The sequence below is a fragment of the Notamacropus eugenii genome, chromosome 6 (assembly GCF_028372415.1).
Source record: "Notamacropus eugenii isolate mMacEug1 chromosome 6, mMacEug1.pri_v2, whole genome shotgun sequence".
Taxonomy (NCBI): domain Eukaryota; kingdom Metazoa; phylum Chordata; class Mammalia; order Diprotodontia; family Macropodidae; genus Notamacropus; species Notamacropus eugenii.
In genome coordinates this window covers 36,127,197-36,154,807 of record NC_092877.1, presented here as the reverse complement: position 1 = coordinate 36,154,807, position 27,611 = coordinate 36,127,197, and the positions used below count along the sequence as shown (strand labels likewise).

Here is a 27,611-nt window from a genome sequence, read left to right as displayed (position 1 = left end):
AAGCCAAGGTCGAGCACCATTCGGGTCTCAGTTTCCTCATCTGCAAAGTGGGGACAACACTACTATCTTCCTCCACAAGAACATGCTTTGTAAACCTTCCAGCCCTGTAGAAATGGGCAGGACCACAAGGAATCCAAGCAATCTTTCCAGCTATTCTTCTTGGCCCATAAATGGACACTCCAGAAAAGCCTGACACGACTAACAAGCCTGTCTGCTGCTAAAGAAGCCATCTGAGACTGAGGATAACTCTACCTACCAAGGGGGGAGAAGAGGGGAGGGTGGATTTCCAAAAGCATCTACCACCTCACCAAGAAAAACCAATATCCCCCAAGGAGGGGCATTCCCTCTGCTCTGGAAAAAGAGCCTTTTACAAAGCTCAGAGACTCAAGAAGAATGCTGGGCTCTGCAGATCAAGCTATAGCTTCTCAGACCAAGAAAGGTGTTTACCTCAGGCAAAAACACAGCCTAGAAGCATTTCCTTCATCAAGTTTTTGGAAGTGCAGCACCAGCAAGAGCAGAGAAGAGATGGTGCAAAGCCTTGCTTTAAAGGGAAAGGTCACAGAAGGAGCCAAATAAGACTAAGGTAAATGACTTGTCCTTTGGGCCAACTGCTGCTACAGAACTCATCAGTCTGTCTGAAGACTTACAAGTCTAATATCTGTCCCCTCTCCAAAGAAAACAAACAAACAAACAAAATATAGCAACGACAATAACAAAGCCATTATTAGAAAGGTGATCTAACAGGCTGCTTCATGCTTCAGCTCATCCACCCCCGTGAGGCCCAAGCTAGGTCATGCACCTGACAGTAATCCTCCCCAAGCCAACAGCATCAGCACTACGTCATCCTCCAGGGCAGGGCTGAAAAGCCCATTCTGACAAGCTCAGAGCGTGCCACCTGCCCAGCAATGGGCTCCCCATGGCCAAAAGGTGAAAACAACAAAGATGATGTGGCTAAAGGTCATTTGCATCCCGGGCAATTCAACCAATCAAATTCAACTGCAGATACATCAGCTCTTGGCAACGGGTTGGGTTTGCCCACACGACTCTCATAATGTTATAATGAGCAATTACTTCTGACGAACGGAGTCAGAGAAACGTTGGCATCCCAACCAACACCTTCGTAGTCTGGGGGCAAGGGAAGAAAGAGCAGTTTTTTATTTCTTTAAATAACTTACCCACAGGCAGAAAGACACAGGTACACAGGGCAGTTGTCTCCATATACAGACTGGACCTAGGACCCCAGCCCAAAACCTAACTCTGGAGAGCTGTCACGCTGTTGAATGGATATGTGTAAGAAAGGCTCCCACATGCCCTAACAGCCAAGACCTCATCTTTTCTATCTGTATCTCAATAGTCTGAGGACTCTAATGTGCATCACAGCCTTCCTGTCCATGACCTCTATGAGGAACCACATACCAAGAAATTCAGTGGATCCAGTGCTAGACTTAGATTCAGGATGACCCAAGTTCAAATCTTGCTTCAGACACTTTTATAACTGATACAAATCACAACTGGGCAAGTCACTTCTCTCAACCTCAGCTTTTTCATCCTTGAAAAAGGGGTAATAACAGCCTCTATCTCACAGGGTTATTGTGATGCCCAAATGAGGTAATGTGTGGGAAGAGTCATGCAAATGTTCAAATGTCGTGCGAATGCACTGTCCTGGTAAATACTGTCATCTCCCGGAGGCTGGTGGTATGGCGATGAATCTCCTCACCCCCAAACACACACACAAAACATCTCCAACTTGGCAGGATCCTACCAGCCCAGCGTGCAAGAGCCAAGAGTCATCCCCAGGCCCACCAAAAGTCACAGGGGAAGACATCACAGCAGCAGAAATGTGATACACACAGTAAACCACACAAACCACGTCGTGAGACATAGTGAGGCACAGTGAGTTGAGAACAGACCTGAGAGCCAAGAAGAGCCCAGTTCAAATCCTGCCACTGACACACACCTACTAGCTGTGTGACCTTGAACTCCTCAGGGCACTCCACAACTCTGTTATAGAGAGGGCAATGACCTGCATACATAGAAGGAATTGCCTTTTCTGGGACTACCACATAACAATGAAATCACAGCTCTTTTCCTACCGAAACCAGCCACATCTTTAAAGGATCAGACATTTCTGTACCAGATTTGATCTTCCCAACCAACGTGTTACAAGAGGAAGAGCAAAGAATAGGAGCTCAAGAGGCCTGGACATCGGTCTCAACCCTGTGCCTAATTCACTGTAGGACTTTTTCCTCTCTCCCCACCTTCAGTTTTCTCATCTTGTAAAATAAAATGAGGGAGTGGGACCAAGCTGTCCCAAAGGCTCTTCCTGGCCTCACCTTCTATGTTCTATTAACAGTCCACAGCAGAGGGACTATTCCTGATCTGCTGAAAAAATAAACTTTCTTGACTCCTGGAAATGTAAACTCTTGAGAAAAGTACATTGAAAAATGTACAAATTGTTCTGCTCCGCTCACCTTCCCCTGCATGGGTTCATAAAAGTCTTCCTAAGTTTCATAAGAAAATCAGCTTGAATCATTCCACACAAATTATTATTCACCAATAACAACTGCCACTCACAATTCCACAGAGCTTTTAGGATCACAAAGCACTTTTCCTCACAACGCTCCTATAGGATAAGGAATGAAAGAATTATCCCCATATTATAAATGGAGAAAGTGACTTGTCCTAGATGCCAGAACCCCAACGTGTCAAACCCGGGACAAGGTCCCCAGCCTTCTGATTCTGTCACCAGAGTTCTTCCCAATCCTCAAAGCTGGATTTCTCCTGCCAAGAAGGAAATGTGGCTCCCACTAGAAAGGGGCATTTGCTCTTGGTCACTGTTCTGTTCAGCCTGAGGCGGAATCCCCTGATAACAGAGAGACTCTGGGAAACACTCTCCCTCATTCACAAACAACTGGATTTCAGCCTCAGAAGTCAATTTGGTTCTGAGTACACACATCCTCAACTGTGTCCTCAGCAAGGTGAACTCTCACTGCTGACCTCGTGTAGAGTAGGAAAAATTGTGCCCACCTCAGATGATCGGAATTCCATCCAGTACCTCTTATCCCCTCATTCTCTCCCAGGGGAGTTACTGAAATGTCAATTATATCTTGAGGAAAAGAACCTCAGAAATATCATGAGAGAAACCACTGGGACAAAACAGCACCTCATCTCTGACTCCCCCTGCCCCACTTAAACAAGCCCCAGAAAAGAGATGGGTCTAATGAAGGCTCCTCCCCCAACCCCACTTACAAAAGTAGCTCCTCATGCCTGGAGTATGCTCCCTCCTCTCTACCTGTGGGAATTTTCCTTCAAGATCCAATGATAAAAGCTAACTTTTACAGTACATGTAAAGGCTTCCAAAGTGCTTTTTATTTATTGTCTCATTTGATTTTCACAACAACCCTGTAAAGTTATTACTATCACCATTTTACAGATGAGGAAACTGAAGTGTGGGGGAGGTTATGGTGACTTGCCCAGGGTCATACAGCTGGGAAGAGTCTAGCATAGGCTCTGAAGCAAGGACTTCTAACTCTAAGTCCAGCATTATACACTCTAGACCACCTAGCTGCCCAACTCATGTACTGCCACCTTCTCCAAGAAGCCTTTCCCGATAGACCCTTACAGGGATCTCTCCTCCTTCAAATTCCCTGCAGCATTTAGTCTATTGGTTTCCTCTGCCTCATTACACTTATCCTCATGAGAATAGCTTCCATTTACACAGTGGGCTTTAAGGTTAAACAAAGCACAGTCCTTAATCCACATAAGGGGCAGGAAGTGGAAGTACTATTATGATCTCCTTCTTCCAAAGAAGAAACCTGGGGAGCCTCCTCAACTCATCCCTTTCTCTCACACCCCATATCCAAACTGCCGCTAAGGCTTGTCAATTTTACCTTTCTAACATCTCTCTCTTGACTCCAAATCCAGGGTTCTCTGCATCCCACCACCAGTACTTTCAAATACCAAAAATATCAAATGTCCTTGCGTACCCATTACCATCTCACTGCTAGACTGGAAGCTCTCTGAGCGCAGGCTCTATGCTCCTAGCACCAAGCTTCACTCACAACATGTGCTGGACAAACACTGGTTGTTGCCAGTCTAGGGAGCTGGGAATTACTGCCTGTCATTCTTTCTCCAATGACATCAGGAAGGTGATGCCATGACGTACAAGTGAACTGGATTGAAGTGAGGCAGGGCTGCACAAAGTCACCAGCCTCACTCTCTCCTCTGGAGTCATCTGGGTCCAGTGGCCAGATAGAGGTCAGGACGACTGGAGATGGTCCTCTATGCAGAGGGAGACCTTGGTCTTTAACAGGTCTTAGTTTGACTGAGGCAATGCCAAGTTAGTGATTAAGGTTAGGTAAGAAATGAGGCAGAAAATGGCCTCTTTTACCTAGTCAAAAAAAAAAAAAATCAATCCAGAGGGGGAAGACCCTAAGCACTTCTGGCCAAAACAGAAACAATTGCTATTTACACTCACTCTGAGCCATCAGAGTCCAAACAATGACCAAGTAAGGCATGGGCTGGGACCTACTGTTGGCCAATCACTGAGAGCCAGAGTGATTTGGGTTAAAGGCATAGTTTTTTTTGAAATAACAGAATAAATATGCAGGGAAGAGAACAAAAAAATCTAGCCCATAATCCCTACAATTTCTTGCAAGGTTTCAGTTATCAAAATTTATATTCCTTTGGCCAGAGCACCTGCAGGTAAGGGTATGATTCCCTATGTGGACAGAGGAAGAGAAGGGAGAGAAGGGAGAGGAGAGGAGAGGAGAGGAGAGGAGAGGAGAGGAGAGGAGAGGAGAGGAGAGGAGAGGAGAGGAGAGGAGAGGAGAGGAGAGGAGAGGAGAGGAGAGGAGAGGAGAGGAGAGGAGAGGAGAGGAGAGGAGAGGAGAGGCGAGGCGAGGCGAGGCGAGGCGAGGAGAGGAAGGAAGGAAGGAAGGAAGGAAGGAAGGAAGGAAGGAAGGAAGGAAGGACTGCCCAAACGGAACTGGCCAAGTTGGGTCCCCAGTGGGGCAGCTACTACTGCTCACAGATTAGTTTTTGTCCTTTGTACTCTAAGACCTACAAAAGACCTTAGCTTAACATCACCTCCCTGAGGTCAGGGTCCTCATACTCCTCATAGGGATTTGGAGTTTAGGATCATAAACCTTTGTGGACTGGGAAAGACCCAGTCAGAGCCCATCTAATCAAATTCCCTCTTTATACACATAGAGAAAGTGAAGGCCAGAGAGGGGGATCATCTTATCCAAAGTCACTCCAGTGCTAAAACTGGAGCTTGGGTCCAAAGTCCAGAGCACTTCTCACTCTACCATTGATCTTCTGCTGATCTCTTATATGCTTAGTTGCCCTAAATCTATTAGTCCAGTTCTTTCTTTCTTTTTTGCTTTAAGCTAAAAGATAAATTTATCCTCCTTCATGCTCCCCTCAAAACATATGGAAGGTCATATTTTGTGACTCTTCAAGCCACATAAAGATGGTAACAACTCAAGCCAGAGCATATCTTCACCCAGGATGGGATAAATGCACAAGTCAACACTCCTAGACTATTGCCATCCCCAACCCATCCTTTTAGTAGTTAGTTGAGAGCAGTGGCTGGGGGACAGGGCTCTTCTTCTGGACTAATGTCTCTAGGACACAGGCCCAGCCAAGCAGAGTCCATTACCTTCACAACATGGCAGCCACCAACACCACTTACATGGAAAGAGCCCTGGGGTATGCTTCCATCAGCAAAAGCCCCTGTCCAATAATGTACACAATCACTACTGCTAGGGATTGCAGAAACTACCTGGTGGGAAAGAATAGAAGGGATCCTATGCAGAGGAGTATCAACTTACGCTGCGAGTAGAGCAGGATTTGAAACTCCAACAGGGCACAAGTGAAAAGCTGGAGAACATTCTCCACCCCAAGCAGTTCAAAGACCTCCCTAACAGGGAAGTCAAAAAGTGGCAGCTCACTGGTGCTCGGTCTCTGGCAGATAATGGGTCCATAGACCCCTGAGAACTTCAGGGACCTGCCTGGCGGGGGGAGGGGCACCTCATAGAGAATGTTATAGATGTAGCTCTCAAGGGGCAGGGGCGGAGGCTGGGGTGATGTGACCGCCTGGTGAAGCTGCTCCAGGGCCCGCCTGCATGCCTTCATGAAGGACATGGGAGCGATGAGGCAGATGCACTTGGAGACATAGAGCGTGTCACGGCTGATGTCATACGAATTAAAACGCTGGAGTTTGGAGCCAGGGGCGCTGTCACAGCAGTCTTCAGGCCCATTGCCACCACCACCTCCTTCTCTGCCGTTGGCAGATGGGGTGTGTAGCACGTCGTATTCCGCATTATGCATGTGGTACAGCGTCTGCATCGCACTGCAGATCTGCTTGCTGGTCACCTCTTCATAAAAGGTGAGGGCAAACCCAAATGTCCGGGAGCCATCCTCCCGTGTGATGATAAAAGCATGAAACTGGGGGCTCCTGGGGTCGGCCTGAGTCTTGAACGCCAGCCCCTTGGGCATGCACAACTGCAAAAGAGAAAACAAGAAATGAGCAGAGAAAAGGCTACACACCATCTCCTGGCTGCTTCAGGACACCAGCAGTGCTGCCATCCAAACAGCTACAGTCACATGTTTGCACTGGGCCAGCACACTGTGGTGATTCAATTCAGAAAGGGAAATCCAAAAGGGTTAACTAAAGCCACAAAACTTTTGCCCCCCACTTTACATGGTCATGCCAGCTTGGCCTCTGTGTTGAACAGCAGACTTTCCATTGGTCATTCTTTGTAACTGCTCCTCTCTTGTGGCCTGGCTTCTCACTGGCCCACCATTTCTCTCAGTCTCAGCTTATAAAGAAAAATACTCTGTAAGCTTTAACAGTGTACAAACAGGAAGCATGACAATGATTATTATGGTTGTAAATCATGAAGTTAAAATGACAGGATGCTCCAAGACAATTGCCTGTGAGGCTGACAGACTTGAGTGTGAAGCTTTGGGGACTTTACGTCTCATAACTCTGAACCTCTTTAAAATCAACACGCACACACACATGCATACACATGCACACACGTGTGGTTATATGCATGGGTGCCCTAAAGCATCAGCTGGGTGCCAGATACTATGCCTGGCCCCGAAGGACAAAGGAAGATGGCAGGGAAAAGTGAGGGGGGGATAAGACATGCTCACAAATAACACACAAAGAATATAGTAAGGGCAAAAAAGAGGTCTGGACAAAGTGTATTAAGAAAGAGGAGAATGGCTGCTACTGTTTATTCTTCCTTCTCAAAGAGGACCATGACATCAGGGACATGATGCCATGACATGCAAGTGAACTGGATTTAAGTGAAGCAAGGCTGTGCAAAGTCAGCAGCCTCACTCTCCTCCAGAGCCATCTGAGTCCAGTGGCCAGACACACATCAGGACTACTGAAGATGGCCCAGGATAATGATGGGGCAGCTAAGTGGTGCAGTGCATAGAGCACTGGCCCTGAAATCTGGAGGACCTGAGTTCAAATCAGACCTCAGACACCTGACACATACTAGCTGTCTCACCTTGGGCAAGTCATTTAACCTCAACTGCCTCACAAAAAAAAAGGTCTGGAAAGGAGATGACATGTAGAGGCGCAACAATTTCAATCAGTTAAAATGTTTTTTAAATTCTTATCATCATCTGAACATTTAAGCCTGATTCATAAAAGGTTTTGAAAAACAGAGCGGCACTCTTCTTGGATCACCCAAAGAAGACAGCCATTGTTTTAAAATAGCCTGCATCAATTCATGTCCTCAGCATCACTCTACAGGGCTGTGTCCTGGCTGTGGAAGGTTCACAGATCATACCTTCTGGCCTCAAATGCTTGGAGGGATGTGCTCTCTCCTGGGCCTCATCTTTTCACCTCTGAACCTCCCTTCCCCCGCCTTGGAAAACAAGAATAAACTGAGGAAGGAAAGCAAATGCAGACCCCCATTATAACTGGGCTTTTCATTTCTATGTTTACTTAAACACAAACCCAGAGAGTAAAAATCTAATATAAAATGGCTAGACAATAATATGAATCTTGGGATTGCTCTTAAGTCAATGAAAGGACCCACTATGCGCTTAACAAAAAAAGGAGAATGGCTACACAAAGCATGGTGAATGAACAGAATGGAGTATTACTGGACTGTAGGAAACAACAAACAGGAGGGACACAGAGAAGCCTGGGAAGACTTACAAGAACTGACACAGAGGGCAGGAAGCAGAACCAGGAAACAACACACAGCGACAACAACATAAATGCAAAGAACAGTCACCAAACGATGATGAACAAGCCTGACCTAAAACAGGCACAGAAGAAGACTCCTCTCCTGGTTCCCTTGCAGAGGGGGTGGTCCACAGCTATGGAACACCGCAGGTAAAACTAGACTTGTTGTCAATGCATTGATAAGTTTAATGATTTCCTCTTCTTCCTCATATCTCTTTTTTAAAAATTTCTTTCTTTGTTTCAAGAGATGGCTATGGGGTGGGGGTAACAGGAGAGATACAGGGAAAATCTAGGTGATGTAAAAATAAAAGATACCAATAAAATCAATTTTTTTTTAAAAAAGAAATATGAGGAGAGGAGAGGAGCTCACTTTTGACTGGGGGGATCAAGGAATGCTTCATGGAGGAAACTGCATTTAAGCTCTATGTATTTGTGTATACATGTACATAAGTACAAATGCAGGGATGTCCTTGTGTATGTGTATATGCAGACGTGCGTAAATGTTGAACAAAGAGTCCAGATGAGCAGATCCCCTGGAAGAGTCTCTACAGGGAGAACCAGAAACATACCCCTACTAGAGAGCTGGCTTGCCAGTCATCCATGCATATCTCAGATGCCTGTTGTAGGAGATGCCACAGGCCCTCAAGTGTCTCTGGCAAGCAAATACCCTCTCAAGGCCCACAGATTCAGCCTCAGGCTCCACAGTCTGAAGAATCTTTTATTATGTCATCTTGCAAAGTGAGATGCTGCTTTAAAAAAACGAAACAAAAAAACTGGCCCTACCCTAAGTCCTCCCAACTCAAACCCAAAGTTCTAAGACCTGGGAACCCAAACCACAGTTTGTATACCATGCAGCCTGTATCATACACATGGCTGAAGTCTGACATCATTCCTTGTGGTCCCCCAAGTGTGTCTGATCCTCAACCACACACTAACACCGCACACCCTGGGCATCCTCGTAAACTCAGCCTCCCTTTCATTAAACACATCCGTCTTCTGTGGGGCTTGCTTCATATCACCTCAGGCTTCCCCATCTCTCTGTCTGCCAAAAGCAGCATATAAATCCTCCTAAGCAGGCAGCAATGAGAACATGTCCCTCCTGTGGAGGGGGCCCCACTGCCCTTCCCCCCAAATAGCCATGGCTCCAGTGGAGCAACATTTGGTGAAAACCTTCCTGAAGACGAAAGGGAGGGAACCAGAAAACCCTATCTCTTTCCCTCCCTCCTCCTCTCCCACCAGAGGCCAGCAGAATACGTGTCTCCCTCACAAGCTACAAAATGCTGCAAACAGATCACATGGGGGGACAAGATGACATTCTCACACAGCCTTTGCAAGGGAGCAGACAGACAAGACACAGAAACAAGGGCGAGCAAGAGACAGAAAGGAGCGGCACCCGAACCAGAGAGGGGCTGGGGCCATTCTGCTGTCTGTGCCCTGGGTTTCTTTCAATTGCTGAGTTAATTCTGTATAAAGCAAAAAGAAAACAGACTTTAGAAGAGGAAAACGCTTCTCTCTTCTCTAAGAAAGGGACTAATAAACATCCAGACTAGATGTCAGGCTCCTCCCCTTTTCAACCCTGCAAGATGACAATGATGAGCCTTCTCTAGGCACAGCACAGGCTGCTCTGGAAAACAGAATGCCCTGAATTAGGCTCTGTCCCCAACAGCCTAGAATTTGGCCATCTGAAGTCTCTGTGTGGTCTGAACAGATACAACTTTGGTATACAGGAAAGAGTCCTGAACAGGCGTCCTTGAATCAACTGCCTATCAGCTGTACAATTTGGGGCAGGCTACTGATGAACATACATCTCTGAGCCTCGGTTTCCTCAACTGTGAAACAAAGGTTATAATTTCTCAAACTACCTACCTCACAGAGCTGTTTTATAAACCAGAGTCATAACATAGCTGAAGAGGGTCTGCAGTTTAAATTCTCAGAGAGCAACGACAAAGAATTCAGAGGGTGAGAGAGAGACTTGCCCACGGTCACAATGTTTCAGAACAATTAGGTCACCCTGGCTCTCCAGCTTATTCAAACATTTGATGGCAGTATTACACATCAGCCTTGAAAAGTCATCCCGAGTGTTGATAAGGCTAAGATTCCCATTTCAGCTGCTCAGTGATACACAAGATAAGGAGAAGGGGAGAGAAATCCTCCCGTGACCTTAGGTTCACCTAATCCAGTCTGGAAAAGATTTAGGAAAGGTCATGATCCCACCTCCAAACAGCGGGAGAGCCCATATCTGGAGGACTGGATGACTTCTGGCTAGCCCAGAAAACAGCACTGAGAGAAACAAGTATAAAGCAGGGTCTGGACCTCGGGTCTACGACTTTAAACATTTTTTTTAGTAGGTGAATTTCAGCATCATTGGTTTCTTCTGTTATCCTGAGTATTTTGTTTCATGCATTTAAGAACATTATTCTGAGGAGAGCTGACAAACTTCACCAGACTGCCCAAGGGATCCAGGACACACAAAGCAAAAGAACCCTAGTATAAATAAAAGGCTGATCTCAGTTCAACAGAGGGAGGAGCTCTATAGACTCACAGACTTATGAAGCATCTCAGAGGTCATCCAGCCCGATTCCCTTACCTTACACGGTTGAAGAAGCCGAGGCCCAGAGGGGGAAATGATTATTACCTTGCTATGTCACTGGTGGAATACCAAACAGAGTCACAGAAAGTCACAGAAGAGAGACAGCCTGGCCAAGCAGCAGACCCAGGACTCTACCCTAAGTCCTAACCCCGAAGCCAGTGCCCCCCCACGCACCACGGTGCTATAAGAGTGGCACAAGAGAATGAGCAATGAGTTCCAATCTTAAGGTAGTGAGTTACCCATCAGTACGAGTGTTCATGAAGAAGCTAGATGAGCCCCACTTGTAGGGGATACTGTAAAGGGATTTGTCCACTGGGCAGGCAGTTGTATGAGACAGCTTGTAAAGTCTCTTACAGTTCTACGATCCATGCCATGCTTCACTTCATATCTCAGTTCTGTTTCCTCCCCCACCCTCCACCAGTCTGTGAGATCCACCAGGGCAGGAACTGGGTCCTCGCTAAATTCTGCATCACCTCCAGGCCTAAACCAGTAGGCCTGTGCTGGATATCCCTGCGATCCACAGGCATATTTCAGAAGTCATTTGATGCTGTATTCTGGTTTGGATCTGGACCTATGACTGCAGCAGTGTGGAGAACTCCCTCCAATGGTGCACTGCAGCAAGTACTCTGTTGCTTGTGGTCATGAAAGGGAATGAGACTTGCCCAAGGTCATATAGCCAGTAGGTGTCACTGAGGCAAGACCTGAACCCAGGTCTTCCTGACTCCAGGGACAGCCCTCTAATCATTTGGCCAAGCTACCTCTCAAAGTACTTTTAATTGCCTGCAGAATGTCTCTGTGTCTACATGTGTCAACTACCAACAGATGTGGTCTGCAGTCAAAACAACACAGGGGCCTTTAGATGACCTGGGTCATTCCTCCTCCTCCTCCAATTACTAAAACAAGATCAGCTTTCACTACTTCCAAGCACTCCACCTCTGAGCAGAATCTCCATAGCTCTCCATGTTTGGTACTCACCATTCCCACCGCATCTTGGTCAAAAGGATTCCATTCTACATTCTCAGGGTATCGGGCAAGAACCTTAGATTTGAATGTGCGTCTCAGGGGTGTCTGCTCAAAATTTTCTCCTGGGAGAAAAGAAAAAAAAAAGGGTGGTGAAAATGTTTTGAGGAATTCAGTCATGGCCACCAGTAGCCTGCTGTGTGCTACCCAGCCAAACACAGGAAGGAAAGCAGGAGGGTTAGTGGGCCAACAAGGAGCCAAGAACAGGAGAACAGCAAGGTGATTAAGGCCGCATGGAAATGGAAATGTTTTAGCAGTGGTTATGTAGGGCACCACTATCTGTCTGTGCTTTTCTTTACAGTGAGATGATTAATACAAACCTAGCAATTTTTTTTTTTTTTTGGTGTGGAGGGAGTGGGGATAACAGAGGATAGTTATGAGAATAGGGAAACCCTACTCCCAGGGGACACAAGTTGCTTGAAGCTGATTCATGTTTGGTGACATGTCAAAACAATAAATTGTTTTGCATTCTAAATGCAATTTGCATTTCTAACACCTCCGAAAAGCACAAAGAGACAAAAAAAAAAAGGTTCAAGAGTTATAGAAAAACAGGTTTTTGGTGTGCTGTCTTTTTTTTTTTTTAATAAGCAAATCAAATGAAGTATCTTGGCAATTCAGAAACATGAAAGCCCATGAAATTTCCCTTTTGTCTCCCCCTCCCCACTTGGGTTAGAGGCTTTTCAAGCTTAAAAATTAATAAGTAAATACAGAAACAGAGGGAAGAGCATTAGAGCACCCACCACCTAGAGAAAGGCAAACTAACGATTCCCAGAGGAGCTGGAAAGTTAAAAGGTCAAAGAGCACAAGACATCACAGAGAGCTACCTAGAAGAATCACTCTGGGCTAAGTTGGTTTTTACCTTCTGCTGTACTGGCAATGAAAGGGCTGGTGCCATCCCTGGCTTTAGAAGCCCGTATGTACTGGCATAAAGCTATGTGACAAATGAAACAACAGAACGTTACAAGAGAGTATTGGGATGGAGGGGTGCACAGCTAGACCAACATCCAACTCCAGGACAGCCACGTGGTACCTGGGTCTCACACCTCTCCAGGCAGGACCTGGCTCCCCCTCCCCATCCTGAGACCCACAGCAGCCTGGCCTCCCGATCCTATCACACACACATGCCATTCACAGGGGAGGGAAGGGAGGAAGACTCAGTGGGAAGGTAAGAGCACAGCAGGCCAGGGAAATCAATAGATGCCTAGGGAGAAGGAGAGGGAAACATGAACCAACACCAGGAAGTGATACACAGGAAGCCAGGAACTAGCCAAAGGAAGAGCGTCAGGCCTCAGAGCAGAGCCTTGGCCTGACGCAAAGCTGTCCCCTTGCCTGGTGTAGGGATGGGAAGAATCCACAGACATGAGACAGCGGATACATCAGAGGTAACCTAGGCTCACAGCCTCCTCTGATACTGTACTCTAGCCTGGATGTGGCCCTGGGCTCTCAAAGGCAAGACCACAAGAATCCAGGTTCTATTGTGTCCTTCCCAAGTTAAGAAGGCTGAGTACAGGCCCAAGGACAGACAGACAGGCTCTGCGTCAGTGGTTGGAAAACCAGCCTGTTGGCATAATGCAGACTGGCTTGGAGTCCTGAAGGGAATGAGATTTTTTTTTTTGGCCACACATTTTTTTCACAACTCCCCACATCATCCACTAAGATTCAGAGGGGGCATCTATCTACACTGCTGAAATCATGGATCCCTGAGTTTCTGAAGCAAGACAATTCGCCACCTAAGGAACCTGGGCAAGGGCAGACACCCTTTGTAAAAGGACATGACCATTACCCAGAAGGAAATCCAGACCTGAGCAATCCCAGAGATACTACTGGACAGGACTCCAACCCCGCACCCTGGGAAACTGAGTTCACAGAAGCCAGCAGACACCTAGTCCAGATACCAACCATACTCATAGTTTGGGAAAGACCTTGCTTTTTACTGATCCCAAATCTTTCCCTCTGTTTACCCTCATTCTGCCCTCTATGAAGATGGAAAATAAACATCTCCATCCTTCTCCAACTTCTAACATGACAAAACAGAAGGCTTCCATCACTCACTATGACTCTCTGACTCCTTTCAGAGACCAACTTCCATAACTCCAACTGCTTTTTTATTCTTTTTCCTTCTGCTTGAGTTCTTCTGAAATCTCCCATTTCAAGAAATTTCATGCCTCAAAATAAACTTGGTAATCTGCACGGCAGAGGACAGGCAAAATGAGCACACAGCTGCTGACAGCTGTGGCAACAATGGTGCCAAATTACAGCAAACCAAGAGTGGAATCAATGGAGGGTCACGTGGGGCCTGGGGAGCATAGCCCTGGGTTTTCAGGAGCACCTGCAGCAGGCCCAGCCTGGGAAGCCCTGGGTACTCAATGCTGGGGGGAGATGGAGGGAGGCCTGCATCCGGGTACTTAGGAGAGGATCCAGGGGGACAGCAGCATGGGTTAGGTTTCAAAATATTTATTTTAAATTGCTTTGGTTTTGAGAGAGGGCAGTGTACATTCTAGTATGTGCTAGTATGTGTGTATGTGTGTGTGACAGTGTATGTGTGTAAGAGAGACTGAGGGGAGAAATCAGGGAAGGGAACAATACTTTTATATCCCCAAACAGCAGGATTTGGGGCAGGGGGATCTTACTAATAATTTTTTCTCAAAACCTAGTTCAATTGTTTTTAAAGACATTAACAAACACAACTCTCAGTGCCAGTGCTGATCTACACTGCCAGAAGAAAGAAGTGAAATCCCAGGTCTGGTCCCCCTCAAAAACACAAACACCCTTCTCCTAAGTGTGGGTCCTAGGAGCTCCTGCCTTCTGGCCCAGGCGCAGGAGAATGACTTTTAGTTCAACACTTCACATAGCCATTCCTCCTGACACTCCCAAAGAGATGACCCTAGTTTCCCCGCTCTGACCCATGACTCCAGCTGTCCAAAGGCCACACAGAGGGAGGAGCAGTCTGATCTCCACTGCTCCCCTTTCTTCTCACCTCCCAGCCTCTACTCAATACAACTACATGCATATGGCAAAGAACTGGGGAAAGGGAGAGGACTGGACTTCTCAACTTGAGTAAGCTGACCCGGAATGGAAGGGTAGAGGTCACCAGGACATAGAGAAGCACCAGAGGCAGGGCCAGGGAAGAAGAGTTGTGGAAACTGGGGAAAACCTGGAGTCCATGAATCAAGTGGGAAGTTCAATTCAAGGCAGAGGAAGAGTCAGAGCAATGCCTAAAAAGAGAGCAAAGCTGGGTATTTCAAGCACCAAGGCTAAGGAATACCAACCAAATTACGGTTCCAGCAACTGCAGGACGGGTTTGGGCCTAAGGCTGAAGTCAGTGTACCTGTGGTCACCTAGTCACTTACAAACCAAGGCAGCTAAGGGGTGCGGTGGAGACAGCATCAGACCTAGATCAGGATGACAGCAATTAAAATTTGGCCTCAGACACGTACTAGCTATGTGACCTTGGACAAGTCACTTAAACCTTTCTCAGCTTCAGTTTCTTCATTATGTAGCACTTTAACAATTACTATTACTGTTATGTTAGTAAAGGAGGTGCTCCCTGACCAAGATCACAACCCTTCTGGGCCTCAATGTACAGACACTACCTCTGGGGACAGGAGCGACAGCTCCTTCCTTCATGTTACATGTTCCTGTGGGCACAGTCATCCCCAGCTGGCCAGTTCTCCACTGATGGAAAGCAGCCTGTAGTAGAAGAAGGGCACTATACTTTAGAGACCATGTCATCACCACTTCTCATTCTACAGAGGAGGAAACTGAGGCCCAGAAGAGGGAAGTGATTTGGACAAGGTTGAGCAGGTAGGAAGAAGAACAATGGCGGCATCTCCTGACTCCAGGCTGGGTCCTTTAGGCACTGCTCTTCTCCCCACCAACTCTGGGTCCCATGTTTGCCACCAATTCTCCATGGCCTTCGGCAAAATGATTGCCTTCTCTTGGCCTCAATTTTTCCCTCTGGAAAAATCTACAGATTGGAAAACATGGTCTCAAAAATCCCTCTAAGCCCTGTCAATCCTAGACTCTAAGACCCCTTCTGGCTCTGATGACTCCTGTATTCTTAAGGTTCCTCCCAACTCTAACACCTCATCTTCTAAGGCCCTACAGCTCTGACATGTTCAGTCCATGTCCTAAGGCCCTCCTCAGCTCTGACAGTCTATAATACTGGCAGTCTATGAATGGATGAACCCAAGCACACAGGTCTGAGAGGATGGACCCTCAGGTTCTGGCAGAAGTAGAATCTCTGAGGTGCACTGGGTCTCCCATCATCCAGGCAGATTATGACACCTGGCCACAGTTCTTAACATTCACTGCCTGGCTGCCATCTGGAAACAGAAACAAACAAAGAGAAAGAAGTCTAAACCAGCCAAACTTTGGAAGGCCTCAGAGACCTGCAGAGACAGCATGACACACAATGACATCCCACACACCTCCACCACTACACAGGGATGGATGCTAAAACACCCTTTCTTATAAACCGTCAGACAAAGGCAACAAGAAGAAACACAATCGCTTTCATTTAGGGGATGATGTAAAAGTTTCACGAAGTACACAGGTGCATCTCACAGGCTGATACAGAACAGAGGCATTTTTATTCTAACAGACAAACTGGAGTGTGTCCAGAGGAAAATGACTAGGACGGTAAGGAGACTGGAGACCAGGCCATACAAGGATCTGGGAGAGAAACTGCCTGTTTTTATCCTGGAGAAGAAAAGATTTAGGAGGTAATATGACCCCTGGCTAAGCAGCTTTTTAAGAAGGTCTATCAGGTTAAAGAGAAAGCAGTTTTGCCCTGCTCTGGTTCTAGAGCAGGAGTGGGGAACCTTAAAAAATTTTCTAACAATTCGGGCTGCCCAAAAATAGAATGGGTGATTTCAAGAGATAGTGGGTTCCCTGGGCCATAAGTAGGCATTTTAGCAAGTTATCACCTGGCTTAAGTGGCACAAAGAACAAAGATTCCAAGAGACTGGTACAAGGACACTGCTGGGAGGCTCAGGAAGGAGGGAAGTGAGAAAGGAGACCTGGGTTGGACAAGGAAAGCCATTACCTGATAGCTTCCTATGGGAGGTAGTTTTATTAAACTGACATTAAGCTCTGTTTCTGCCTTGGTAAAGGAATGTCATTATTATTGCATGCTCTAAATTCAGTAACCCTGAGGAAGAGGTCTGGTGGCCCTGCCCTAGTTACAACTCCATGAATTCCCCATCACTCAAGGTCTTCACATGGAGACTGAATGGATGCATGTCATACTGTAGGAGATCCTGCCCGGTATATACTGGACTGCTCTAACATTCTGTGAGGGAAAGAGATACTTCTGTTCCTAATTCTAAAGTTGCTATAATCCAGGTTTACACATGAAAGTACAGCAACAGAACTGTGAGCACTGAAAACTGAACTTCTACATCTTTGCCCCTCATTTAGCTTCATCAGTCCTAAAGCAGTAAACCCCTCTCCGGGAAGCCCCTGGATCCCTAGAGCTTAACTGAAAGTTCTCTCCTCAAACCCACAGGTGCCTGCTCTAAATCCAGCTGTGGGAGTGTCCTGACATCCTCTACAGTGGGATTTACATAACTGTGTTCTTCTTTGTGGGAATCACGCTCTACTTCTGTTACTGGAATCCCTCTCATGAGAGGGGTGGAAAGGGCATTCATAAGGAAACACCAGCTAAATATAATCCAAGACGAGTCAAAGCTAGATCTGGCCTCTGAGTCAGATCTGTTACCCCAACCAGCCCAACCGTGACTGACCAGAGCAAGGGACCCCTCAAATAAAGAAGCTTTAATCTATAGGTCTCCATGGCAACAGGACCCATAAAAATACTTCCAAGATAGCCATGGTGGTCTCTGGTCTCCCCTGACTCAGGCACTGACTCAGATCAGTACCACTCCCCCACCCCACCCCCACAAGGGTATTTGTCAAGGCTTTGAAGAAATGAAAAGTCCATTTTTCCTGCAGAATCTTAAGCTCTAGAACGGAAGGGGCTCCCTCATTTCCATCTTTGTAGCCCCTGTGACTAGCACAGGGCTCAACACCCAACACTCAACAAATGCCTATTGAACTGAAACGAGCTCTCTTCCTTTAAGTAATCCACAAGTCCCTTTCATACTCTTTCCTACTCCTTGAGCTTTATTTAGAATGCTACAGAAAACCTAGTCAATACTGCAAAAATATGAAAGTGGTGTCATAGTTTTAAAACATTAAAATTAAGAATAATAACTTCTTGTTTGATGGACCATACATTATGACAAGGTGCTGCCACTGTTTATGAGGGGGCCCTTATCCAAGGGGACCCTTTGAGACCAGAGGTCTGGGAGCTTCTGTCTGGGCTAGATGTGAATTCTCAAAGATCAGGGTTCAAGTCCTGACTGAGATACCCCTCAGGGAAGAAAGTCACTTCAACCACTGTGATCATCAGTTTCCTCATCTGTAAAATGGGGTTAATGATAACTGACCCACAACTCTTACAGAGCTGGTGTGAGGGCAACATTTGAAACGCCATCCACTGGAAATAAAGCTCTTACTATGATTTACACAGTGCTGTGTAGTTACCCAGACATTTTTATACCCATTATCAATTCTGATCATAGCAGCTCAAGTTTCTGGGTTTTAGGGTTTACAAAGTTCTTTCCTCAAAAATACCCTGTGAGTAAAATTGGGGTTTGCATTATTGTCCCCATAATACAGATGAAGAAACCGAGGTTCAGAGAGGTGAAAGGATCTGCGAGGTTACCTAGCTAATAAGTGGGTGAGCTGAGACTCAGGACCACTAGTCTAATGATCTCTAAACCTCTCTGGGACCCCCGCTCAAATCAGGAACAAAGGTTCTTAACCTAGATTCCATGAACTTGATTTCATCATCTTTCAATACCTGTATTTCAATATAATTGGCTCCCTTTTCCATCCTATGTATTTTACTTTTAGGCATTTGAAAAGCAGACACGGCCAAAAGCAGTCCACAACACAGAAAAGGTTAAGAACCTGCACTGTAGAGTGTGAAGCAGATCAAAGGCTGAGAAAAGATGGCTACCAGAAGCCAGTCAACTGCTTCACCTTTGTGTCCCTGGGGTCCAGTTCAGGGCCTCATGCAGAATGACGCCTAAATAAACATTCCTGGAATTAAATTGGGAATGGTAACATCCAATATCATGGAAGCTCATTTTCCCTCACTCCATGGCCAGCACATACAATAAGCACTTAATAAATGCTTGTGGGAAAGAATGGACAAACAGCAGCTCTACAATATTAGCTCCCAGGCTTCTGGTCACAAAAGGTCCCCCCGGATGACAAGGGCCCTGCCAGGATGGCTGGGATTCCAGCTCTCTCTCAGCCTCAAGCCACAAGGGCTCATTGTTTTCCCCAGAGTCCTCATACATTTATGAAGATTGAACCAGTCACCAGTTTCCCCAGATCGCAGGCTGTCAACGTGTCCAAAGATGGGCGTCAGAGAGCATGCTCCAGGGAGGATGTCAGGACCCCAATCTACCAAAGCTTGAGTTCATGTGGAAGCCTCATCGAGCCAGATGAGACTGTCAGAGCTGGAAGGGACTCAGTTTATCTCAGTAAGTGTCCAGTATATGCCAGGTACCATGTGAAGTGCTGAGGGGTGTGCACACACACAAAAGAAACAGTATCTCCCTCAAGGGGCTTCCACTCTACTGAAGAGAATTTGCTATTTGTATCAGGATCTTGAAGACCATCACGGCCAAGCGTCCTCATTCTACATAAGAGGTTAAGAGGCTCCAGCTGGTGTCCAAGGAGAGGCCCCCCGCAAGGTGACCCCCCCCCCCATGGACCCCATGTCTGGTAAGCAACAGGCCCTCAAAGCTGAGGACTCAGATACTGAAAATCCCATTGTCTTCTTCACAGACAAGTCACAGCAACTGCTGGAGCAGCCATGGCTGCAGTGGATGTGAAGTGCAGCCTCCTCTCCACTCTGAAAGCCCCAGAGGTCAGGGCAGGGTGAGCCCTGCAGGTGCCTCCATTCTTTATATAGCCCTGTGGTAAATCCCTGGACATGATCAAAGCCCAACCAGTGCCCCACTACAAAGTACGGTCTAAGCAGTAAACACCTACATCATGGGAACACAGTGGTGACAATAATGATGAGCACTATAACATAGTGTATATGTAGTATAATATAATATAGTATATATGCATATACACACCTTACATACATACATACATACATATCTGTCTGTCTCTCTATATAGATGTAAACATAGAGACAGACAGATATACAGATATAGTGCTTACCGTGTACCAGACACATAACGTTTTACAATCACCACCACACGCTGACTCTAGATGTTCCAGTCTATCATCCACTGGATCACCTCTCTGCCCCAGAAGAAGGAACCAACACAGTCCTTCCTATGCCCTTCTCTTGCTCAAAGACACGGGAAAAAGAGCCCCCACCTATGGCTGGAGTTCTACCAGCAAGCCTTCAACTTCTATTGGGAAAACAAAGACCCCAAGAGCCACGAGCATCTATTAAGTATCTACAGTGTACAAAGCACTATGCTGGGACAGGAAGGAGGGACAGTTTAGATAAGATTCAGTAGCTAACTCCACAGAACTTACAGTTCAGTGGAAGGAAAAGTCCCAGTATGGGTAACTACAATGCCCACCACTCCAAGACTAGGATACTGAGAAGGCCCAGAGCTAAGTCCAAAATGAGGTCAAGGGGAAAGATGGTGAGGATGGAGGGATCCAGGAAGGCTGCCTGTAGGAGATGATAATGGAGCTGGCCTTTAAAGGCTGCAGAGCAATATACAGGTGAAAAGCAAAAGAGAAGGTACTTCAGGAAGAGGGACTGTGGGAATAACAAGTCAGTCCTAGGTGTGTTCAAGGAGCAAGAGATTGTTTAGTCCAGCTGGTGCAAGGTCATGCAAAGGAATGTGACAGGATGTGAGGAAAGTAGAGGGGGCACTAGAGGCACCAGAATGCCCAGTCAAGGGAGCCCAGAGGACATAAACATGCAGCCAGTGCATAATCCATCTGGATTTATGTGGAAGCTGGGATTGATTGGAAGGTGAGGAACCATGCGACGGCTGGTAAGGAAAGCAGGGGCCTAGTTCCAGGCAAAATCAGATGAAAGCCAATAGGGTCTGGAGCAGGAGTCTTAATTCTGAGGGGCAGCCCAGGAGGGCCTAACTTGGAGAGGGCCTAGAGCTGTTGAAGTGGCTCCAGGAGAAAGAATGAAGAGGCACCTGATGGGCATCAGGGAGTCAAGTGAAGGCCTAAAGCAGGCTTTCTTCAGAACGCCAGGAGGCCGAGACAATTAATACCAAAAACTCCTGGCCCAGCCAGTCTGATACCTTGAAAAACAAACAACAAAAAATAACAACCAGCATTTCTATCAATAACAACTTCAAAATCCTCACAAGGGGAACAGGAAAACGTCCAAGCAGGCAGGGATGACTTGCTAAGGAGACAGTCCTAACCAGGCTCCTGTCTGCTATGGGCCCAGAATAGGACTTCCTTCCTTCCTATTCTACTGCAATATAAAATGTGCTGCATAGGACCCACAAGGAGGTCACCAGGGTCTCAGAAAACAGAATTTCGTTCTTTGGGGCCAACTGGTCAGGAGCCAGATCAGCGTCCTTTATTTATCAATCACAGTTGAGGAAGAAAGATCAGCTCCCGGTGAGCAAAGAAAAGGACTCCAAGGACAAGAAGTTGCTGTCTAACTATGTGTCCAAGCCTAACAGAAAGGGCCCAGGGCTAAGAGCCAGAACACCTGGGATGTAGCTCTGTCTCTGCTGAGCAGCCATCACCTTTCACTTAAGCAACAGGCAGGTTGCTGAACTATACAGGCACACCACCATATACTGTGGCTTAGTGAGCAGACAGCTGGATTAGGAGTCCAGAAGATCTGAATTCAAATCCTGCCTCAGACAGACACTTTATCTTTTATGTAATTTTGAAAAAGATACTTTACCTCTCTCAGACTCAGTGTCCTGATATATAAAATGGGAGATAATAATAACACCTTATCTCACTGGGTTTTTGTGAGGATGGTATATGAGGTAACATATAAAGGTACCTTGCAAAGCCCTTAATTATATATTCTATAATTATATAAATGCTAGCTATTCAATCCCTCCCTTACACATCATTACCCCTCTCATCTCCAAGGGCCAAAATTAATCCAAGGAAGGACACATGGAGGAGACTTCTTGCTCATCAAACCTACCAGATGAAAAACCTTATTAATAACAAGAGAGGGTCCCCAAGGAGGGCAAACAGGTAAGGAAGGATCTCAAAGTTATTCCATACAAGGCTCTGAGGATTTTTAGTCTGGAGAAAAGATCAGAGGGACATAATAAAAGTCTTGAAACGAACAGAAGGAAGACCAGCAAGGATCCTGGGCAATGGGGACAACTTGGAAAGTGACATGTTAAAGTGCTTATATGTTTGAAAAGAAAAGCAGACTATATAAAATATCCACAGTTTCCCATACAAATCTCTTTTTTCTGTTCTACTAGGTATTTTAAAATGCTCATCTTCTTTGGTGTTCAGTTCAAAATAAAAAGAATTCTTTAAAAAAATTAATGTCTTCAGGTATTTAAAGGACCATCCCATAACATAAGGGATCAGACTTCTTCTCCTTGGCCTCCAAGAGTAAAAGCCAGAATGACAAGACATAGAAGTTACAGAGAGGCAAATTCTGGCTCAATGTTTAGGGAAAATTTCCTAATAAGTAGGAGCTATCCCAGTGTCCTGGGCTGACTTTACTGGTTGGAGGTCTGTCAGTGAAGGCAGACAGGTCATTAGCTGGGGACACTCTAGGACCTGTAGTTTCTTGGTCAGATACACGGGGTGGCCTAAGAGGGCTCTGAGGTCCTTCCCAGCCAGAACACTCTTTGAGGCACAAAAGAGGGAAATCTCTATGGCCATTATCAAAGGATAATGTTTCTATATGTTGGAAGTCTCTCTTTAAAAACAAAAAAAGTCAGTAGGGTTTGGGTATTTTTTTTTGCTTAAAGTTTTAAATTCATTATAGATTATTTGTTTTTAATTATAGTCTTGGGTCTATGAAAGACTGACAGTAATTTAAGCTTTTATAGCCTGTATTTGGGCTAGAGTCAGTGTGGTAGAAAGAACATTGAAGTTTGGAGGACAAAAAAAACCTTGGAGTTCAAACAGTGGCTCTGATTCTACCTTTGTGATCTTGGACAAGTCCCTTTAATTCTCTGGCCTTCAGCTGACTCCACTTATAAAATTCGGGGCCTGTGTCTGAATGATCTTTACTCCTTTCCCCACTCCTCATCATGTTAGGCCCTCAGCTGCCAGTTCCTATGTCCTTCCCATCATCACAAGATGCCCTCAGATAGGTCTAGGCCCAAGGTGGAGAGCCTTAGGCTAGATGGAAGGGCAGCCTGCCACATTCAATTCCTTCTTAATTGGGTTAAATGTAAAGAAAAACTTAGCCCCAGCGTCCAGTGTTAGAATCTAAGGCAGTTGCAAAGTGGAATCGCACCTCTGAAGGCTTTTAAAGACTGCTTTCTAGCAGTCTTTCTATTTCTATACTTGGCAAGATTTCTGTGTGGCCTGCCTAAAAACAGGAGATGGACCTCCCAGCTACTTCTTAAAACCCCAGTGTCAGCTGGGATTTTTCTTTTTTAAGGCATGGCAGTTAACCAGGGCAAACTCACTTCCTGAGAAAACTTAATATAGTAAAGAGCTTCCATGGGATCACAGATTTAAAGCAAAAAAGGAACACTGAGGTTTTCTGGTCCAACCATTTCCTTTCACAAAGGGGCAAACAGAGGCACAAAGAGTTAAGGCCAGAGGTCACCAGGGGCAGTGGAATCCAAGTCCTCTGATTTCAAATCCAGCATTCTTTCCACTACCAGTTTTTAAATTCCTTAGAAAAAAAGAGAGAAAAACCAAGCCATCTCTAGCACTCTTGACAAAGCAGAGATGCTCACCATAACAGTTTGTTGCACCACAGCAGCAAAGGATGTGCCAACCCAAAAAGCAGGGCTGAACTCAACTCCATTTAATTAGCATTTAATAAGTGCCCGCTACAAGCTGGAGTGGGGTGAGAAACAAGAACAAGACAGAAATCAGTCTGCTCTCTGGGAGTTTTCATTCTACAAAAGAAAAAAAACCTGGCCCCAACTAAGGCAATACACACTGACAAGAGGAGGGGGAGATCAGGAAAGGCTAGGTGAGCCTGCAGTCAGGCATTCCAAGAGACAGCCATGAAGAGGGAGGGCATCCTAGGCATGGGGCACAGCCTATGCAAATGTACACAGGCAGGAGATGGAATCTCAGAAAATATCCACTAGGCTAGCTGAGCTGGAATGAAGAATGCAGACGCAAGAGTAATAGGACACAGGCCCTAAAATGGAGTCTGCATTTTATCTCAGAGACAAAAGGGAACCAGGAAGCTTCTGGAACAGGGATGTGACCTGATGATCTGAGGCTCAGCGGATGATGGGTGAGAGAGGGGAGAGTCAAAAACAGGGGGATCAACTGGGAGGCCAGGAAAGAGACCAGGTGAAAAGTGAGCAGGGAATGAACCAGGACAAGGGACGTGACAAGAAGGAAAGAAATGGGTCAGGTGTTGTGAGACAGAACCTACAGGGCTAAACGGGGCCAGTCTGTCCGAATATATGCATATGTACATATAGACACACCAACCACAGTACATACATACACATACCACAGACATATATATACCACACATATACATACACACACATATATACCACACATGTACATTTATATGTACATCACACACACGTACATACACAGTTCTGCCACTAGAGAGAGTGTTGCCAAGCCCAACCCCTGACGCCTGAGGTAAAGGAGCCCCACTGTTCATCCACGGTGTTTTACTAGGTCCAAGGATTTCAAGCTGAAACAAACCCCCAAGGCTCATGTCACCTAAGGCCCACCTTTTACCAAAGAGAAAACTGAGATCCAGAGAGGGAAAGAGATCAGCCTAAGATCACACAGACTACCCCACAGAGCCAGGCCGAGAACCTGTCTGGGGCACCTCCTACTATTCCAGAACTGAGTTCAAAAGGGCAAGGCAGAATCAAAACACACTTGCCCAGACATCATTCACAGAAACACTCTCACTGACCAAACCACAAACTATAAAACTGTCTGTTTTCTCCTCCCATGCCACCAAAAATACACACAGTCAGGATCATGTTTCCACCACACACCCACCATGGGATCTACAGAAACCTCATTTTCTTCCATCGGCTGAGGGACATTAAAAAGTACACAAGGCCCCTGACCTCGGGGAGCTCAGCTCACACACAGACTTGGTCAAACTGGCCTCTCCCCTTTCTGGACAAATACAGCTTCACATTCCAGTCAGCGCTTGAGGGCCATCCCACAAAAGAGGCACCCCAGTTCATCCCGCAGTCTCTGGGAATATGAGAAAGCAGAGAGTGCCCCAAGAGGTCAGATGTCCCCAAATACTATCATTTCAATCCTTTAGAAAAATTTCTCCACCTATCAAGATTATACCCCCTCCCTCCTCACGTCAGGACACTGTTCAAGAGACGTTGTAAGCAAAAAAAAAAAAAAATCACCCTTTTATGGACAGTCACCTGATATGAGCCTCTCCTATCTTAGATTGGTCCTCACATACACTGTCACTGGAGTCTATACTCAAAAGCCTTTCCAGCTCAATCCCAATTGGAATTCAGAGAGTTTGTACTCTGCTTACACATGTCAAAGCCCCTGGGTGACTTGGAAGAGAAGATGGTTATCAGAGGAGGACATTAAGCCCTCCCAAAACTGCTCCTACTGCTCTGAGGTTTGGGATCAGCAGCCCCTGAATATCACATCCCTTCCCCAGCTTACACACCAAAGATTAGCTGTAGAGAAGTCATAGGGAAAAAGAACCGCACCCAAGTAGCAAGGAAGTCCAATGGCCAAGCCCGTCCCATCCCAGCTCCCAAGTCTCCCACTTCCAATCACTGTGAAAGTCACAAATTGCTGCTTGTGCCATGATGACCCAATCTTCCATCTTCCAAAAAATCCAGCAAATCCACAGGAGACCATTTTACTTCACTCCCAAAAATGAATCTCTCCACTGCAAAGAGGACAAAATACAGGCACTTTCACTGGTACTTAAGGCCCCCACAATGAGCACCAAACTCCCTTTTCCCACCCCTACTCTCTCCTCTCTCCAGCCTTCATGAACTTGACATTCCCATTCAAACAACTCTCGTCCTGCCACCTGAGGAGATGGTACTAACAAGCTGTAAAGACTGTCAGATGGGGCAAAGTCACACACAGTGATCTTAAGACAAGGACTTTTTAAGATTTGGAATCAAAAACCTCTTACCAATCACGGCACATTGGGCAAACTACAGCCTTCTTCACAACTAAGGAAAATTTTTTTGATTAGCACCTGTGACATTCAGAAACTAGTAAAATAATTTCATATATATGCAGTAGATGCTTACTTTAAACATCGAAGGATTTAGCTTTACACCGTTTCAGGGGATGTCTAAGAAAACCTTACTACTGAGTTCTCTACTATCATCGGCTCTCAAAAGTTTCACCTCCATAGTTGTAACACAGCTGAGAATTCCCATTTTCCCCACATTTTCTAGATGCATAGACTAGGTATGTATGTACGTGTATGTGTAAGTGTGTATGTGTGAGTGTGTGTGTGTGTGTGTGTGTGAGAGAGAGAGACAGAGAGAGAGAGAGAGAGAGAGAGAGAGAGAGAGAGAGAGAGAGGAATAAATGCTTTATCTAGGTGCCAGGTACTGTGTTAAATGCTGGAGGCACAAATACAAGTAAATAAGATAGTCCCTGACCTCAGAGAGCCTACAATCTAAGGGAGAAAGACAACCCCAACACTACAGGAGTTAGAAGGAAAAATGCAGCAGACAGAAGGCAGTGAAGCCCAGAAAGGAGAGGTGAGGTGAAGTGTGGCTCAGATCCTTCCCCAAATGTTGGGCCTTTGGGAAAGAGTAACCAATGAGCTCCAGGGTGGAGGTCTCCCAGATGATTACTTCTTCAATTTATGTTCATAGCTACAAAAGCCCAACTCTAATGCCAATATTCTCCCAATTATGTGATTAATGCCCCCTATCATGCAACATCATGATCTCAGAAGAATCAAAAACACAACTGACCTAAAGGGCAATGGAAAGACAGACAGTGGCCTATAAGGGCATCAGCATTTTATCAATGATAACTGATGCATAAGAAGTATCAGGAAAAAATTGCCTAGAATACGAATAACTGGAAAAAGAGGGGTCATGAAACAAGAGTGAACAGACAGAAAGCCCAATAGCTGTGATGATAGCCAAGAAATATTAAAAGAAATAGAAAAAGGCACCTACTATACTGAAGAGATTGACTATGGAAGACTTACAGGCAAATATCATATAGGATAAGAAAGTCCAGACAGGTAGTAATCTACTCATCAGTATAGGGAGTGCTCACAGATCCACTTAGATACTGGTGTACATATTCTCAAAATAGCATTATTTACCAATAAATTCTGAAGAACCACCCCAGATTCTTTTTGGTTCCAAACCATCATCAACAACTATTTATGAAGAGCCTGCTACTTATCAGGCATTGGAACAGACATAAAAGAAAAGAACCAGCACTGATTGGTGGCAACTACAAGGAGGCAGGTTTTGATATAAGAAAGAATTTATTAGAATGTAAGAATGTAAGCTGATGTTGGAACTGAAGGTCCTTGAGGGAAGGGACTATTTCATGTTTTTGTCTTTGAATATCCAGACCCTAGTACAGTCCCTGGCATATAAGTGCTTCAAAAATGCT

General features: G+C 45.8%; 1 protein-coding gene across 3 annotated transcripts in view; it reads right to left on the bottom strand.

Moving 5' to 3' along the window:
• DENND5A (DENN domain containing 5A) overlaps positions 1-27,611 on the bottom strand; it is a 96,725-nt gene that overhangs the window by 50,659 nt on the left and 18,455 nt on the right. For all 3 annotated transcript variants that reach the window (XM_072619475.1, XM_072619477.1, XM_072619476.1), the window contains exons 2-4: positions 12,688-12,759; positions 11,784-11,893; positions 5,835-6,507 (exon numbers count right to left, since the gene is read on the bottom strand). In XM_072619475.1, the coding sequence (XP_072475576.1) occupies positions 5,835-6,507; positions 11,784-11,893; positions 12,688-12,759 (855 nt within the window). The remainder of the gene's footprint in view (positions 1-5,834; positions 6,508-11,783; positions 11,894-12,687; positions 12,760-27,611) is intronic.